We start from the raw sequence: 18,437 nt of genomic DNA on the forward strand, positions 1-18,437 counted from the left end.
TTGCAACTTAGTTAAGATATTACAAACTTACTGTTATATCTTTCCAAGTCAATATCAGCAGTTGATCTTAAGATTAAAAGAATCTAAATCCTGATATGCTTAGGCTCAACTTAGGAGTACTATTCATGTTCTTTGATTTATTAGTTAAGCCTACTTTTGGGTCAGGGTGATACGTATATTTTGGGAACATGATAGTATGATTGAGTGGGACTGCTGAACATAAATATGGAATCTATAGCTTCTACTTGTGTATAGAAGTCAAGTGCTGATTCCCTTCGAGCTTAGCTAAATAGAAGTAACTGGATGAGCTCTTGTTTAAGTGACTAATTCTTAGATCACTAAACATCATTTACAGGTAGCTAAGCGTTTTAAGGGGCAAAATACATTGAGGGGTGAAAACGGTAAAATTATCCCATCTCGATGTAAATCATCTATATAGAGGATCTTTGATCACAATAAGATTATAACAATGGTTAAATGAGATAGCATATCTATATCGTGGAACATATAATATGCTCTATATAAGTCTGAGAGTGCAATTCTAAGTTCTAATAGTGGATTCAACGAAGAATTAATAAGTAGGAATTTACTTAGTAAATTCAGCTCACTTATTGGAAGCTCAGCATATAGATCCACGGTCCCCATTCTAGTTGAGAACATACTGCTTGTAAGACTCAATAATTGATTTGTGATTAATCAATTATAATTCTAAAGTTAGACTATGTCTAATTGGTGAATTTTCACTAAGTAGGGGCGAAATTGTAAAGAAAAGAGATTATAGGTTTATTTATTTATTAATAGACTTTATATGTCTAATTAATAATTAAATTAAATGACAATATTATTTAATAATCTATTTTAGTTATTGAATAATTAGTTTTGGCATTTAAATTTTTAGAATTGGAAAATTGGCGTTTTTGAGAAAATAGAAATAAAATTTGTGAAAACTGCAAAAATAAGTGGGGCCCATTACACACACCATGGCCGGGCACTTAAAGTGGATTTTTAAATTGATATTTTCATTATTTTAATGCCAAATAATTCCTAACCTAAACCTAGTAGTTGCCGATAAATAGAAAGTGATGGCTCAGTCAAATGACATGTTTTGAATAACCTTTTCTGACAGAAAATTTGTCTTTAGAAAAACTGAGCCTCCCCTTTCTCTTCTTTGGCTGAAATCACTCTCTCTCTTTTCTTCTTCATAAATTTCGGACCTTAGTGATAGAGTAAGTGCCCACACACAGCAAGTGGTAACTCAATCATAGATTGAAAGACTGTGAAGGATCACACACAAAGAGAAGGACATTCGGGCTCAGATCTTGATAATACTCTGCGACAGAAAGGATACAAAGGTTAGAGATCTGAGTGGAAGGAGACATTAATTCCGCTGCATCAATGTAAGGTTTTCTTAACTTTATATGTGTTTATTTATCGTTTTAGAAAGTTCATATTTAGGGTGTTAAACAACATACTTGTGAGTAGATGTAAGATCCTGGTAAAATAAATTCCAACAACCGAAGAGGTCAATACCATTTAGTTTTCTTAGACATAATTCACGGTACCTTGTCGTAGTGGGAGAGTTTCTAGGAACTCACCTTCTTATGACTTTGAAGACACTAGTGATTACAATCCATTGTGAGTTTAAACAGGTAATAGATTGTCAAGATAAGAAACTAAGAAGAAAAGCCAATAGAACTATGGTTTGATCCATTCACATGGAGTAACCTAAAGTTTTCTATTACAAGGACATAAAAAGGAAATTTTCGTTAATAAGTCTATTCAATGGACTTAGCAAAACTTCCTGTTCCTAGTATTATAGGTTTGAGTTTATCTAAACCTATGGCTTGTGGTATACCTGGTAATTACTTACTCTAATGCAAGCAACTTACTTTAGTAAGATGCTGAAGCATTTTCTTTCTAATGGCAATCTATAGAAGCTTCTCGACTTCTAGGCATAGATTTTATTTATCTAAGGAAAAGTCTCAACTATTCCAGAAAACATAAAGCCATGAAAGAATTCTTTAAATCAACAGTGAGAGGTCTCAGATATGCTTTAGTATGCCTTAGACCAGACACCTGCTGTTGAGTGGGAGTAATGAGTAGGTATCAGATTAATCCAGGAGAGGAACATTGGAAGACAATCAAGTAAATCTTAAGATTAAGAAGAGGAACTATATGTTAGTGTATAAGGGTGTGTTTAAAACTCTTAGACTACACCACATCAGATTTCGAGACTTGCCTTTGTGCTAGAAAGTCTGCTGATAAGATGGTGTTTACTCTGGGGGTGGAGTAGTGATTTTGGAGAAGTTTAAAAACCTATCTGAAATCTCTAGGTCTACCAGAAAGAGACTGAATGTTAAAGTTGCAGGAAAGGTACTTATTCAGTCTAAGGAAAGTTCTATACAATTGTGGCACCGTTCCAACTTGTCTTAACTACTAGTGTTAATTTCCTGATTAACCAAAAGTAGTTGCCAAAGGTATAGAATCCAGTATCCCAGAAGAGTAGACATATAGAGAGGAACTTCACATTATCAATGATTTTGTGATTAAGGAAGAGTAATGGTGGAGAAAAGGTTGTGTTTAATTCAACCTGTCAGATCCTATTACGAGGAGTTTACTACTACTACTACACTTGATTTGTAAATCAAGGTGTTGAGATTATTTGAAATGCACATTTTGTTTTATATTAGTGCATGTGGGAGTTTGTTGGGTTTTATGCCCTAAATAAAACTCATTTCAATATAATCAGATTTACTTATTAATATAGATCAGAAATAACATTTAATGTTGCATGGTTCAAATGATTTATTTCATGATTATATGTACATAATGTATGAATTCTATTTAAGTCCAAAACATATGAGTTTGTTAATGATTATAGTGTTGTCAAAGCAGTGGAATATAATCTTAATTATACGTTCGAAAGTTTATTCCCTGATTTGTCAGTTCACTGGATTTAGACTGACATGATAATCAGTGATAGGTATTCTTACACCTTGGATAAGTGTTATGTCCTTTCCTGGGCATTGGCAAAGTTTACCAGCATCAGATGTATGGAGTATACATCGTAAGGGACCGATATTGAACTTTGATTAGATACACTAAAATTTACCGTAATATCTATTCAATTCAATATCACCTGTTGATCCTAGATCAAATGATCTTAATCCTGATATGTTTAGGTTCGATCTCAAGAGTACTATACATGTTCTTTGATTTGTTAGTTAAGCCTACTTTTGGGTCAGGGTGATACGTACATTTTGGGAACATGATAGTATAATTGAGTGGGAGCGCTATCATAAATATGGAATCTATAACTTCTATAGGAATTTAGAAGTGAAATGATGATATCCTTCGAGCTTGGCTAAACAGAGATAAATGGTGGAGATCTCATTTCACTTTGCTGAAATATCATTTATACGGAGCTAAGTGTTTTAAGGATAAAATACATTGAAGGTGTAACGGTAACTTAGTGCCTTTTCAATGTAGATCATCTATTAGAGGGTCATTGATCAAATTAGGATTATAACAATAGATAACTAATGACGTATCTATATCGTGGAACACATAGAGCGTCCTATATACTGAGAGTGCAATTCTAAGTCTATGCGTGGATTGAACGAAGAATTAATAAGTCAGTAAATTTAAGATATAAATTCTTAATCTGCTTATTGGAAGGTCAGATATATAGACCCATGGTCCCTATACTAGTTGAGAGCATACTACTTGTAAGACTCAGTTAGTTGATTTTGATTAATCAATTATAATTCTAAAGTTAGACAATGTCTAGTTTATGAATTTTCACTAAGCAAGGGCAAAATTGTAAAGAAAAGAGATTCTGGGTTTATTTATTAATTAAGAGACTTTATATGTCTAATTAATAAATATATTAAATGACAATATTATTTAATAATTAATTTTTAATTATTCAATAATTAGAATTGGCATTTAAATGGTTGAATTTGAAAATTGGCGTTTGTGAGAAAATAAGATGCAGGAAGGGATATTTTAAAAAATATGGGAAAAATGAGCCATCTTATGATAAATATGGCAACAAAACTAAATGCCACAAAATATGGCATTAACTAAGGAAGCAAACTACAAATATGGTTTTTTTTTTTTAAAAAAAAAGCATATAATAAGTTAAAAACAGAATCTAATTTTAAATGAATAAAATTTACTATTTTTAACCATATATAAACAAAATCTGTACACGATTTTCTCTCTCTCTCTCTCTCTCTCTCTCTCTCTCTCTCTCTCTCTCTCTCTCTCTCTCTCTCCTGCGATTCTCTCTCTCTCTACTGCGATTCTCTCTTCTCTCTCTACTACGATTAATTTTCTGGCCTGCGATTCACTTCATCATCTTGTACGATTCAATTCATCACTTCTCCCTGTCCAAATTTATTCTCTGATTCAAACAAAACTGATCTGAAAAACAGCCATGGCCATGGCCAAACACACAGAAGCAACCTGCAACATCGGCACCTGACAAAGCAATGAAGCTCTCACCTTAAACCAGAAAACACATTCTTAAACTCAGAGCATCGATCAACCTGCACACTTGAAATTCAATCAACAAAATCAAGCCAACACCAATCGTCCCTGTCAACAACGACCAAAATAAAATACAGGTACACTTATATAAATTCTGCTATGAATATTATAGGCATATATATACTGCAAAATAAAATTACACCGACTATCTACAATTCCAATTTAAACTTAAAAGAAAAAAAAATAGATTGAAGTAAATTTCATACCAAAACTATATGATCTTGCATTGCTTCATAATGAAATGTGCATACTTAATCTAGATTTAGACTATGAAGTTTCACAAACAAAAAAAAAAGAGAAAAGGAAAATTAAACATTATGAAAAATTTAGTTTTAGACGTCCATGATCAAAAATGAAAAGATTACTGAAAATTATGAATATAAAACTGGTTTCTTAAAACATTATATATTTTAACTAAAAGTTCTTAAAATGATATTATCTGTTAAACATAAACAAAATATAAAGTAATGTTGGAAACTGGTTTCTGAAATATATAGTGAAACAAACACATATAATTTTAAAACAAAAAAAAAAACAAAAACCAGTTTCTATATACATTATAAATTTTAACAAACAGTTTTCAAAATGATATTACCTTTTAAAAATAAACAAATATACAGTAATGTTGGAAACCAGTTTCTCAAATATGTAGTGAAAAAAAACATATAATTTTAAAACAAATAAAAACAAAACAAAAAAAAAATAAGGAAACTGGTTTCTTAATACATTGTAATTTTTAACTAACAATTTTCAAATACTGTGTACAGGAATGGACTCAATAATGTGTGTGGTCAAATATGGAGGGCAATGGAAAGAGGATAAAAAGTATGAAGACTACATGGACTACTAATACCAACAAACTGTGATCTAAAAAGTTTGTGTGAATTAGTAAACGCTGAAATCAAATGCAACACAACAATAGAAATGCATTACCAGTTATGCCCAGACTCACCACCAATGAAAATAATTAGTGACAACTCACTGATGTTCTACTTACAACTGAGAAAGACACAAAATGCAGTTAGTGAGTCTCCACTCAGCATCACAACAGTAGACGAGACAAGACTCCAGATCATTGCTCAACAAAAACCAGAAAGTGAATCTATAAGACAAGATACAGATGTTCAGAAACTGGTTTTACAAATAACCAACCAGCCAACATACGACTATATGGAATACAATGATGAAACCTCAGTAATAAGCGAGGTACTTGCCTTACCAAACATATTTCAAGTAGCTGATAGTGTTGCTGATTGTATCATTGAGAAAACACAAGAACACAAAAGGAAAAGACAAGAAGAAGAAAGACAAATAATAACAGATCATAAGGTTTTCAACATTGAAAAAGGACAGATCTACAAGGACAGAAAATTATTGAAGACTGCAGTGAGATTTTTTGCTATGATCAACAATTTCCAGTTTAAAACCAAAAGATCTGAACCAAGAGAGTATGTGGTGACTTGTGTGGATGACAACTGTAACTGGTTTCTGAGAGCTTCAAAGTTCAAGAGTACCTCAACATTCAAAGTAAGAAAATATGTCCAAGATCACAACGGCTCACTGGATATTGTAATGGGCGACCACAAGCAGGCAAACTGCAACATGATTGCAGAAATGATAAAAAAGAAATTTCTGTCAATCAAAAGAAATCACAGACCAAATGACATCATGATAGACATGATTGATGATTTTGGAGTATCAATGAGCTACCAAAAAGCATGGAGAGCAAGAGGGAAAGCTTTGGAGTTGGCAAGAGGAAGGCAAGATGAATCTTATCAACAACTACCAAAATACCTGCACATGCTAAAAGTAGAAAATCCTGGAACAATTGCACAATTGGAAACCGATAAGAAGCATCGTTTCAAATATTTGTATCTAGCTTTTGCAAACTCCATAGAAGGTTGGAAACATTGCAGGCCAATCATTGTAACCGACGGAACATTTTTAAAAACATCATTTGGAGGAACCCTATTCACAGCCTCTACAATGGATGCAAACAACAACATATTCATTCTAGCATTTGGGATAGGAGACTCAAAAAATGACTGCTCTTGGGAATGGTTCTTCACAAAACTAAGGGAAACATTCGGAGATAGAGAAGGTACGCTATTGAAAAAACTGGTTCCCTTTAATGTAAATTCCATCTAAAAATTTAACTTCATAGCTACTGATCTCAGACAAAAAGATAACAATATCTAGAAACTAGTTTGCACAAAAAAAAAAATTGATTAGGCTTCCAAAACATACCTACTTATCTTGGAAAAATTGGTTTCTGTGAACAGGTTTGACAATAATATCAGACAAGCATAAGAGTATAGAGAAGGCGGTGAGCAATGTCTACCCAAACCACTTCCACGGAGCATGCATCTTCCACTTGCTAAACAACATCGAAACAAACTTTGGAGTGCATGGAGATGATCTGACCATAAACTTTGTAAAGCCAACAAAGACGTACAAGCTCACCTCATTCGAGAGATACATGGCAGAGATAGATAGAATAGACAAACGAATAAGACCATACCTTGAGAAAATTGGACATGAGGTTTGGACCAGGAGCCACTGCCCTACAAGAAGGTACACAATGATGACTTCAAACATAGAAGAATCAATAAATTCGGCGATCCTAGCTGCAAGATCATTACCTATAACAACAATGATTGAGTGCTTCAGAAGCCTTGTACAAAAATGGGTGTGGAAAAATGGCAATGAAGCACATGGAATATTTATTGAAGTAGCATCAGATGCTGAAAAACTACTTAGAGACAATCTGCTTAAAGCAATGAAATACCAGGTACAATAACTAAATCATAGAAAACAATAGTTATTAAAAAACCTGTTTCTTGATCATCATCAAAAACAGGTTTCTAACACATATCTTATATTTCAAAAAAAAAAAAAAACAGGTCATCGCAATCACAACAATCCAATACCAAGTAAAGGTGCAAGAAAAAGGTGATTTCACAATCAACATACTGGAAAGAACATTCAGCTGCAGAAGGTTCCAACTAGATGAGATACCATGCTCACATGCAATAGCTGTATTTGCAAAAAGAGGATTAAGAGCTTATGACTATGTTGCCGATTACTACAAAACAGCAACAATGAAGGCAACCTATGAAAGAACTGTATATCCTCTACCAAATGAAAGAGAATAGACTATACCTGAGAGCATGGAAAGAATAGTGTGGCCACCAAAATCAAGAAAACCAGCCCGGAGACCTAGAAAGAAAAGAATAAGATCAAAAGGAGAACCAAAAGTTGTCTTGAAATGTACAAGGTGCGGAAAAGTTGGCCACAACCGAAGAACGTGCAATAACCCACAACTTTACAAACCTCCAAAACAGAATAACAAAAGCAACGAGTCAAAGAAGAATGAATGATCAACTACAATAGAAATAGATATTCATTGATAGTTTTATAAAAACTGGTTTCTCAGCATTGAATAAAGTAGATCATTATATAATTTTAGTGATTGACAGTTTTATAGAAACTGGTTTCTCAACATTGAATAAAGTTGAACAGAATATAATTTTTTCACATGGATACACACAACATTTTTACACTTTTGAAATTTTATCTATTTACATAATCATTGTTTTAAAGATTTTTTCTTAATATCTTAGATTATTTCAAAAAGGTACATTCAAAATTATAAATTTTATAAAAACAAGAAACCAGTTATTGAGAAAGTATACTAAAAAAAAAAAAGTGCCACTTACAAAATAAATAAAAACACATACTGCCATTGGCATCACCTACAAAAAAACAAAAACAAAAATCAGTCAACAGTACATTCAAATAAAAAAAAAATTGAAATTAATAGTAAAAAAGAAACTAGTTACAAAAAAAAAATAAAGAAAAAAAAATTTAGCCATGAACTAAAAACTTATAATACAAAGTGTTGCTGATTCATTGAAACATCCAGTCTTTACAAAAAAAAAAAAAATAAAAATACAACCACTTTAATTAAGTAACAAGTCTTTCAAAAAAAAAAAACAACACTAAAAAACTATATAACATTGTCTTAAAATACCAAATACAAAAAAAAAAAAAAAAACAAATGAAACCAGTTTGTCTGAAAACTAAAAACTATAGAACATTGTTTGAAATCATTTTGCTTTGCCCTTTCCCTTTGGAATATCCTTCCCTTTGACCTTTGCCTTAACACTTGCATTATCCTTTGATTTCTTCCCCTTTCTCAACACTTCATCATCAGTTATATAACCACCAATTTGTTTCCTCTTAGCATGAATAAACAAACTCACAGCAATATCATCTCTATATACCGCTACCAAATCAGACATGTTAGCTGGAATGTCATCAATTTTCCCACAAATAAAAAATTCAGCAAATTTGATGACAAACACTCCACAGTCCCTGCAATTAAACAAAAAAAAAATCCAGTAAAAAAACCGGTTTCTGTCCAAACAGAGCAAAACCTGACAAAAAATATAAACAGAACCAAACATAAAAACTAGTTTCAATTAAAAAAAATATATGATGAAAAGAGGAAGAATTACTTATTGACTTGACTTGGAAGACCATCTATGAACGTGAAATTCAAAGGTTCTCTTTTCCCAACAGAATATGGACCTTGATCCAAATTAAGATCCGGCCTAGAAGAATAAACATCAAGATACTCCAAATAAAATGGCAGCATAGTAGAATAAGCTTTCACATGATCCAAAGCGCGTTTCTTGTTGAGAGCACCAGACATGGAGTTATATACGTTCAACATCCTCTCCTTGATGTCAAAATGGACCAATATCCAATGTTTTTGCTTTTGAATATTGACATGTATAAGAACATGGTCAGTAAGCACCCAAAGAGTATTGCAAAACAAATACTCACCAACAATGTATCTAGGAATGACATTATCAAAGTCAATCTTAGAAGGATTAGAACCCGATTTCAAGAACTGATTGTAGGAATTCCACATGACTTGATCAAACAAACAATCGGTCGTGGTAATCCTCTGGTTCAAAGTATCGTCTTGCTTAATCTTCTTCCTAAGGTAATAGAATACCACATCTAAATGCTACAGAAATGCAATAAACACATCATCAGAAACCGGTTTTTGAAAAGAACCGATACCAGAAACATATACTCAAATATCAAAGACATAGAAAATAATAAAAAGAAACCAGTTTCTTACAGTCACGCAGAAATACACCACAAGCATGAAGCTCGTAGAACCACATCTTCTCGGAAATTTCAATGAAAGAAAAATCCATCGGTGGATATAAGATGTTGTCCGCATCAGAGTACTTCTTCACACTGACAACACAAAAAACAACAAACACAAAAAAAAAGTCAATCACATTTAAAAAAAAAAAATACACAAAAACAAATGTAAATAATATAAATATAAATAAATAAAATACTAACCCCCTATTCATGACAATGTTCTCATCAATAAATTTAGAAAACTTAATGCACTGCTCAGCACCAGTATTAAAACCAATTTCATCTTTAAAAGGATTGATTCCATGCACAATAAATTTATCATTTTGCACAATCCTCATTAAGTCTTCCTTCGAAGATGACGAAGACCCAAAGTCCACAACATATGGCGACAGAACAACAGAGCTTGGTTTGGGCTGCCTCTTTTGAACCTCCAGAGACAAATACGATTCATCGTACAAAACCAAACTCAACTTATGACTATCATCATGAAACGAAACATCATCTGTCTTCAAAGCACTCTTAACAGTGCTATCAACCACACCCTTAAGAAAATAAGGATCGATAAACATATTTTCAAAATTCAAAGTGTCCTTTTTCTCCTACAAAATTGAATAAAAAATATTTAGAATGAACATTAACATCCAAACAATGCAAAACATAAATGTGAAAAAGCTTGTACCTCAGCTTGAACAGAATGAACGGACAACTGTAACCCACCACCATCATCCGATATATCCTGATAGTATGCCTGAACCATAAATTAATTGAAACAAGATTTTTAACATAAATATAGAAACTGGTTTCCTACAGAAAATAACAAAAAAATATGGTAAGAAACAAAGATCATAAACTGGTTCCTACAGAAACCTGTTTTCACTAACAGTCAAAAATCATGACATAACACTTCCAACACAGAAACTACATTAAACAAGATGATGAAAAAAATATAAAAAAAAAACCAAGAACAGCATAAATGAAGAAACTGGTTTCTTAGAATAAAACACAAAAACATACACCTAAACCCCACCCATAAACCAGTGCCAACAAACAGAAAAAACGTTTTTCAAAACAGAAACCTGTTTCAAACAACTGTGTAAAATAATATAAAAAGACATTCAATACACAAACTAGTTTCAAAAAAATGATACACAACTATAGTAAAACCATAAACAACAAACCTATAATCAAAAAACACTAAACAAAAGAAACTAGTTTCCTCTCTTATAGGGGATGAAAAAAATTCAGAGTCCTTAGAACTTCCATCATTCTCCTTCTTCTTCAATCCTTTGATAATTTCTGCTAATTTAGCAAATTCACTAAAAAACTCAATCTTCAAGCTGGAAATACCATCCTTGATTTGTTGTTGGCACTCTTTGATAGAAGTAATTTCAGCACAAATCTGGTCCAACTTTCCATGAGATACCTGAATATTATATACATAAAAAGCATGAACATAACTAATGATAAACATACACAAAAAAAATGCAAATAGAAACCGGTTTTTAATACCTTCACATCATCATTTACTTCATCAGAAGACACAGCGCCACCAATCCTCTTTGGAACATATTTAGGATCAAACTTGAATTTAGAAAAAAGCCTTTGAGATTTTTCACCACTTGAAGCAACAAAATCCTTTACAACAATCTGGAAACATAAAAACACAAAACAATTTAAAAAAAATCAAAGAAAAATAAAACAAACAATAACCAAAAAATAAAATTTGAAAAAAAAAATACCTTCGGATTGTTGAACACAGCCTGAATCAACTCACTAAACTCCGTTGTAGGGCTATTCTCCCAATTCAGAACGCGAGGAATCTTGTTGCTGATTCTATTGCAAAATCGAGGAGACAAAGACGGGATAATCTCATACAGCCAAATAAGAAATGCAATAGGAAAGCCTTTAAGCTTGTAACCCTTCTCAATCATCTTCTTCTTAGCTAGCTGTTCAAAGGTGTTGTTCCCATCTTTTAATGCAATCTTCAAGTGATGAAAAGTCTTTTCCCACAATAATTTCCCCCATCCAAACCGATTAAAAACTTCAATGTAATAATCCCCATTAACCATAGCAAAGATGAAGTTGTCAATCTTTTTCCGTTGGGGATAACCATACAAATAACCAGCGAAGAAGTATACAAGGGCTATCTTCACATAATCTTCGTCGTCTTTCAAAGCACCACTGAAGAAGACACTAGCAACTTCATTCACCGTAAGCTTCTCAGTAAGCCCGTGCATGCAAAAAATACCCTCCTTGTAAGCAAGCAACTTCTTTGATTTGAAGAGATCAACATCATAGGATTTAGTACAATCCAAACCAGTTATTGTGGAAAACTCTTCAACTCCAAAACGAACACCCTTGTCTCCCAGTTTGAACCAAAGCTCGACATCATCTCTTTCGGTGTGCCGCAAAAGAACGAGATGAATCAGCTGAATCTAATAGTTGAAGTTGCTCACATCAAGAAAATGCCCAAATGGAGACTTGCAAAACAACTCCTTCTGATCATCTGACAGGTTCTCGTTGATATCATCAATGACATTATACGGATTGTAGAGTTGAGGTTTCCCAGCAAACCTCTTCTTCACATCAATTTTAAAATAATATTCTTGTGATAGGAAAAACAATATAAACAATCAAAATTAAAAATACGCAAAGAAAAAAAAAAGAAAAAATCAAAAACTGGTTACCCACCACAAAGATATAAACTAAAAATTGAAAGTAAAAACATATATATTATAAAAAAAACAGATTCAAAAAAAAAAACTGTAAATAGAAAACCTGAAACATGCAAAATTACAAATTGAAAAACCGGTTTCTTAAAAAAAAAGAAAAATTACCAAAGGAATGTCAACGGAAGGAGCCTCGCTCTTCTTCTTGCAGAGCGATTTTGAAACCGGTTTCTTCTTGCCTTTCTTCGCAACATTAACAAGCTTCGGATCATCAGCAACCCTAGGCTCACAAACTTTATCCTAAATAAACATAAAACAAAATACAGTTAAATCAAAATGAAAAAAAACAAAACTATTAAATTAAACAAAACAACAAAAAAAATATAAGAAAAAATGAAGACATACAAAATTAGAATGTTCCCCAACATCCTTTGATTTTTATTTCTTTGACGCACTAGCGTCATCAGAAACAACTTTTCTTTTCTTGGTTGAAACAGGTTTCGCTACAATTTTTTCGGTTTCAAAATCATCATCACTCGCAGATGGAAGGACATTCGTATCCTTCTTACTAACTTCTTTACAACCGTGTTTCTGAGAAACAACATCAGCTTTAGGCAATTGAATATCATCCTGAAAAAATAAACAAAATAAACATAAAAAAAAACAGAACAGAACAGATAAAAAGAAACACAAACAAACCAAAAAAAACCAGTATTATATAACATATTAAAATAAATACCAAACCGTAATGAAACATAAAATAAATTCGAAATCGGGTTCAGTGAAATTTAATACATACTTTAGTTTTCCTTAGAGATCTTCTTAATGGTGGAGCTTTCGAAGGTTCCATAACATGATCAACCTTAAAAAAAACAACACAACATCAGTTTCAATAAAAAAAATAAAAACCAGTTTAGAATAACCAAAAAAGAAAACATATACAATTAATAAAAACTGGTTTCAATACAAAACATAAAACATACTTTGCCTTTGCGTGAATCTTTTTTCAGTCGACCTTTAGCCTTCTTAGAAGGCTCAACCTTTTGAACATTAGATGGTACTTTATCATCTGATTCTCTCTCCATCTGATAAAAAAAACCACAAAATAAACATTAGACACAAAACAACAAAAACAGTCATGATAATTAACATGAAAACCAGTTTCATACAAACTAACAATAACACACCTCAACCTTAACCTTAAAACCACCCACACACCAAAAATCACAGAGCGCACAAATAACACAAATAAATCTGTAAAATCTGGTTTTTGACATGTTTCCAAAATAGGTATGATCAAATATGTGCATTACATTGATGTTTGAAACCAGTTTCTCCTTTTATATCATTCAGTAGGGTACTAGTGATTACACTAGTTTATTTCAATCTAGAACCTCTAAAACACAAGTGTCTAACTATAATTGTCTTATATTCCCCTGAAGAGGTTATGTACCAAGAACAAACAACAGGCAAGAAGGACATTAACCTGAATCTCACATGCTTAACCTGAACATTAAAACACCTCACAAACCAAAAATCTGAGGATCCCAAACAACACCTGCATCAATTCTAAGTAATATAGAAAATGTAATCTCAAAAACTGGTTTTTAACTGATTCCAAATTAGGTATAGGATAAGCCCAAACAACACCTGATATAGAAACTGAGATCTTCATATAGAAATAGGTTTTCAAATGACAATTTTTAAAATCACAGAACGCACAAATAACACAAATTAAACTAGAGAAACTGGTTTCTCAAGAAAATTAAGCTAACACTGACACTAACAGATTTGAAACTCTTGAAAACAAATCAGAAAAAGGGGCAGAAATTACTTTGCTCGTTCGCGATCGAAGGCTACCAGGTTCTGCTACTGCTTTTACTTGATTCTTAAAAGTGTTTTGGAAATAATTAAGCCAAATAATGGTTACACTACATTACTTTCTACATATATATATGTACACAAACACAATTGTCTGTGAAAGAAGACAGCCAAACATACAGAAATACATAATCATTAGGGCTTCTATCCAACTTGCATTCATTATCTGAATAATTACCAAAAAGGAATTCTGATAAAAACCAATCGTATCCAGCCAAATGAAAGAAAGCAGAATTTGGATGCAAACTAGTAAAGTGTCTCGGGTGCTTTTTTCCTATTACTATTGTTTGACAATTGTCTCCTTGCTTGGGAATAAATGTTACCAACATTTTTCACCCAACTGGAGTTTAGCCTGTCTAAATAGCTCAAATGTCAAATGTGTAATTTGTTCCTGCTAGGTCTGAGATTCGAGTACATCTTGCATAGTTACATAGCTATTGTCATAAAGTTTTGGTCACAAAATATTATAAGGTCAGTTAGGGAATGCTTGATTTCAGGGGCATTGTTTTACTGAAATAATCTTATTTTATTTTGGTTTCGGGTTACCCAAAAAGTAAAGGAGAATAATTAGAACAGTTTTCTCTTCCATAATGCTATTTGACAGACCAACACAAGACAAGAAAGCATACAAGAAGGAGAACGTGTTCGCGAAGAGAACTTTCTCGACACGACTGAAATTCCTAGTGGAGAGTTCAACGGCTGGGCCGAAAGATCTAGAGATGTGAAGAAGCTTCAATGGAAGTTTGGAGGAAATGATAGTGTGGTGTTTTGGGATGTCATCGGAGCAACCAAGAACATCAAGTATTCCACACATTTTGAATTGAAATTTTTTGGTTATGGAAATAGAAGAAGACAAAGGTGGCAGGAGTGGAAATAAGGGAGAAGAGCAACACATAAACCATTTTCAAATTAACCCATAATGTCAGTTTAACACAACAACAAACACTATAAAAAAACAAAAAAAAAAAAAACTCCATGAACAACCAAAAAAACTTCATAAAACACATAAATGAAAATGGAAAAAAAAAACCTAACATCTGAAAATTAATAAAATGGAAAGATAGAAGCAATACCTTGAGGAACCAAAATCCCAAATCGCAATGTGGCTGATTTCGTCCCAAAATCGGTAGCCAAAAAGCAAAAAAAAAAAAAACATGAATAACCAGAAATAAGAAGAAGGAAGCCGAACAGAGGAGAGAGGGAAAATGAGAGTGATATACTGGGCGATTTATGAGGTTTATAGGTGTTACTTGAAAACTGAAAAAGGAAGTTAGAATGGGGAAGCAACCATCACATCACCATGATTACATGCAAAAACCCCTCTACAATAAACGGTTATCTTCAAAAAAAAACTGTACCAAATAATTTAAACACTTAAAATGACTAAAATAACCCAAAGAAACTACAAAACACACAATATGGGCTTTTGGCAAAATAGTTCCAGCCATATGGGCTTTAAAATCCCATAAACTGTTGTCAAAGTTGAAAAAAGCCATATAAAGGAGTCCATAGTTAAATATGCCATATTTATCATAAAAGGTTTAAAAAAACCATATACCACGTAAATTCTACATGCAGGAATGATAAAACAACAAAATTGCATAAGTGAGGCCCATTATCCAAAGCCCATGGCCGGCCACACTTATAGGATTTTATCATTTATTTTTTCATTATTTTAATGCCAAATAATTATAACTTAAACCTAGGTGGTTACCTATAAATAGGTAGTGATGGCTTCAGGAAAAGAAGATACATCTCATTCCTTCACAGAAAATTTCTAGCCACCACCTTCTCTCTTATTTTCTTCTCTAAATTTCGAATTCCTTGAGTGAATGAGTGAGTGCCCACACACATCAAGTGGTATCTCAATCATAGTGTGTAAGACTGTGGAAAATTAACCAACAAGAAAGAGATTCAGCATCAAAGGAAGGAGAGAAAGAGATCCAGGTTCAGATATTGATAATGCTCTGCTATAGAAAGGAATCAAGGGCTAGATATCTGAACGGAAGGAGACATTATATTCCGCTGCACCCAATGTAAGGTCTCTTAAACTCTTATGTGTTTATTTCATTGTTTTAGAATTCATATTAGGATGTTAATGAAACATACTTGTTAGTAAATCTAGATCTTGGTAAAAATTTCCAACATTGGCACTAGTCGCTCCCCCGGGGGAACTTTAGCAGATACTTGGCCTGCCACCGAGACCCAATGGAAGAGTAGCTATGATCTCTGGAGGACCCCATATTGGAGGGACTACTCGAAAGGAATTGAAACGTTGCGCCAGGGCCGTGAAACACAGTGAGGTTTGGGAAGTTACTCAACTCCCACCTCAAAGGCCCCAACTCATGGATCAACCCATTACGTTCACAGAAGAGGACGCTAAGATGGTGCGTTTTCCTCACCATGACCCTCTGGTCATAGAGACTCCTATCGCCAACAAGATTGTGGCCAGAATCCTAATCGACAATGGGAGTTCTGTGAATTTATTATTTAAAGAAGCCTTCATGGCAATAGGCCTCACGGACCGAGATCTCTCGCCGAGTGGTTCCCAACTCACAGGATTGAACGGGACAACACTCATCGCAATGGGAAAAGTGAGGTTGCCAGTCACCCTGTGCCCAGACACACCCCAAAGCACTTTAAAATACTGCACATTTGTAGTGGTGGACTGGCCAACAGCTTACAACGCAATCCTCGGCCGACCTACCCTGGTGGATTTCGGCGTAGTTACGTGGATCATGCACTTGTGTCTAAAGTTCCCTACTCAGGAGGCTGGGATAGGGACCGTGAGGGGAAACCAGGGAGAGGCTAGGCAGTGTTACAATGTTGCTGCCCACCTACAAATATTGATGGTCCGTGATGTTATTGAGCCAGGAATGGTGGAAGAAGATGAGTTGGATCCCTGTGTGCGATTCGAAAAAATCGTAGAACCTATGGAGGACGTTGAGGAAGTATCGGTATGTGACCTCGACCCCGCCAAGGTCCTCCGGCTGGGTAAAAGTCTAGAGCTGGAGGAAAAGAAAAAATAATTAAAGCACTAAGGGCAGCCACGGATGTTTTTGCGTGGTGCCAAGGGGACATGACCGGCATATGCAACCTCCAAAGTTATGTGCAAAGTTGAGTGCCTTAAAAACAATTTTTTCATGCCACTCAGAGGGGTAGTAAGGCATACCACATGGACAAATATAAAACAGGCCAAAAGCTTAGCAAAATTAAATCAAAATATGTATTTAAGCATATATGTAAAGATGTCCGGACGCAGTAACAGGCCCTAAAAAAACTCTAAAGGCTTGGGGACGGGCCTTAAAATTGTCTCCCCTTAAAGATAAAAATTAAAATTGTCTGAAAAGTGGGAAAAGAGACTATAAATAGAAAAAGAAAAAAAAAAGGTAGTGATAGCGGTAACAAATGATAATTGGCTTAATCGATGCGAGATGGAAGACAAGGCCCCCTTGCGCTCCTCGAGCAAGGCGTCAAGCCTCTTCTTCGTCTCCCAGAAGCGAACAAGGACTTCTTTAGGCTTGGGGTAAAAATCGAGCTTGATGTTCTAGCCATTTGTTTGCCAAGCCATGAAAACGCCATCATCGAAGCGCTTGGTACAATGCTTGCAGACAACAGGGGCTAGGAGCTCATCTCTTTTAGCCTTCTTCAAGGCTTGATCTTTGATGTCCCTCAGCTCCTTCACCTCAACGTTCAAATTGGCCGTCGACTACAAGTCTGCCTGATGCAGCTACTCCATGGATTTCAGCCTGGCGATCAGCTCCTCCACGACCTCCTTGGCTTCTCTCAGCTCGTGCTTGGCTTTGGCCATAGCCTCACCCTGAACCTTCAGCTCCTCCCAGTGCCTCTCCTCCGCCTGTGCCTCCCTCTGTTGGGCCTCCTCCCGGAATGCCTTCCTCTCGGCCGCCAAGTCTCTCAGACTATTCATGGCCTCGTCCATGCCCCCAAATTCGGACATGACATACCTGTTGGGTTTTATGCCCTAAATAAAACTCATTTCAATATAATCAGATTTACTTATTAATATAGATCAGAAATAACATTTAATGTTGCATGGTTCACATGATTTATTTCATGATTATATGTACATAATGTATGAATTCATGTGAAACCCTTTTCACATACTTTGTAATATCCTGGAAAATA

At 34.1% G+C, this 18,437-nt stretch overlaps 2 protein-coding genes across 3 annotated transcripts; one reads left to right on the forward strand and one right to left on the reverse strand.

Moving 5' to 3' along the window:
• Window positions 1–5,478: 5,478 nt before the first annotated feature.
• On the forward strand, window positions 5,479–7,709 carry LOC133031384 (uncharacterized). The gene is made up of 3 exons (XM_061104869.1): window positions 5,479–6,655; window positions 6,837–7,345; window positions 7,458–7,709. Exons 1-3 carry the CDS (start codon window positions 5,479–5,481, stop codon window positions 7,707–7,709), a joined length of 1,938 nt encoding a protein of 645 aa, XP_060960852.1.
• A 610-nt stretch (window positions 7,710–8,319) lies between these two features.
• Window positions 8,320–17,308, reverse strand: LOC115719721 (uncharacterized). Of its 2 annotated transcripts, XR_009684409.1 has the most exons (3): window positions 11,481–17,308; window positions 9,943–11,388; window positions 8,320–9,831 (listed from the first exon to the last, which is right to left on the reverse strand). XR_009684409.1 is itself a non-coding variant. In XM_061103840.1 (2 exons), the coding sequence occupies exons 1-2, from the start codon at window positions 11,976–11,978 to the stop codon at window positions 11,074–11,076; spliced, it is 813 nt and encodes a 270-aa protein (XP_060959823.1). In that variant the 5' UTR covers window positions 11,979–17,308; the 3' UTR covers window positions 9,849–11,073. The 2 variants fall into 2 exon arrangements, 1 of the variants encoding a protein (XP_060959823.1); XM_061103840.1 differs by lacking the exon at window positions 8,320–9,831 and having other exon boundaries at window positions 9,849–11,388.
• Window positions 17,309–18,437: the final 1,129 nt, after the last annotated feature.

Source organism: Cannabis sativa, chromosome 9 (assembly GCF_029168945.1).
Source record: "Cannabis sativa cultivar Pink pepper isolate KNU-18-1 chromosome 9, ASM2916894v1, whole genome shotgun sequence".
NCBI lineage: Eukaryota > Viridiplantae > Streptophyta > Magnoliopsida > Rosales > Cannabaceae > Cannabis > Cannabis sativa.

Bases quoted from the DNA above. Each gene is read 5' to 3' on its own strand.
- LOC133031384 (XM_061104869.1), top strand. From the start codon at position 5,479: ATGCATTACCAGTTATGCCCAGACTCACCACCAATGAAAATAATTAGT. The intron at 6,656-6,836 runs GTACGCTATTGA...TTCTGTGAACAG, and splicing joins AACATTCGGAGATAGAGAAG to GTTTGACAATAATATCAGAC. The intron at 7,346-7,457 runs GTACAATAACTA...AAAAAAAAACAG, and splicing joins TTAAAGCAATGAAATACCAG to GTCATCGCAATCACAACAAT.
- LOC115719721 (XM_061103840.1), bottom strand. From the start codon at position 11,978: ATGCACGGGCTTACTGAGAAGCTTACGGTGAATGAAGTTGCTAGTGTC. The intron at 11,389-11,480 runs GTATTTTTTTTT...TTATGTTTCCAG, and splicing joins CTGTGTTCAACAATCCGAAG to ATTGTTGTAAAGGATTTTGT.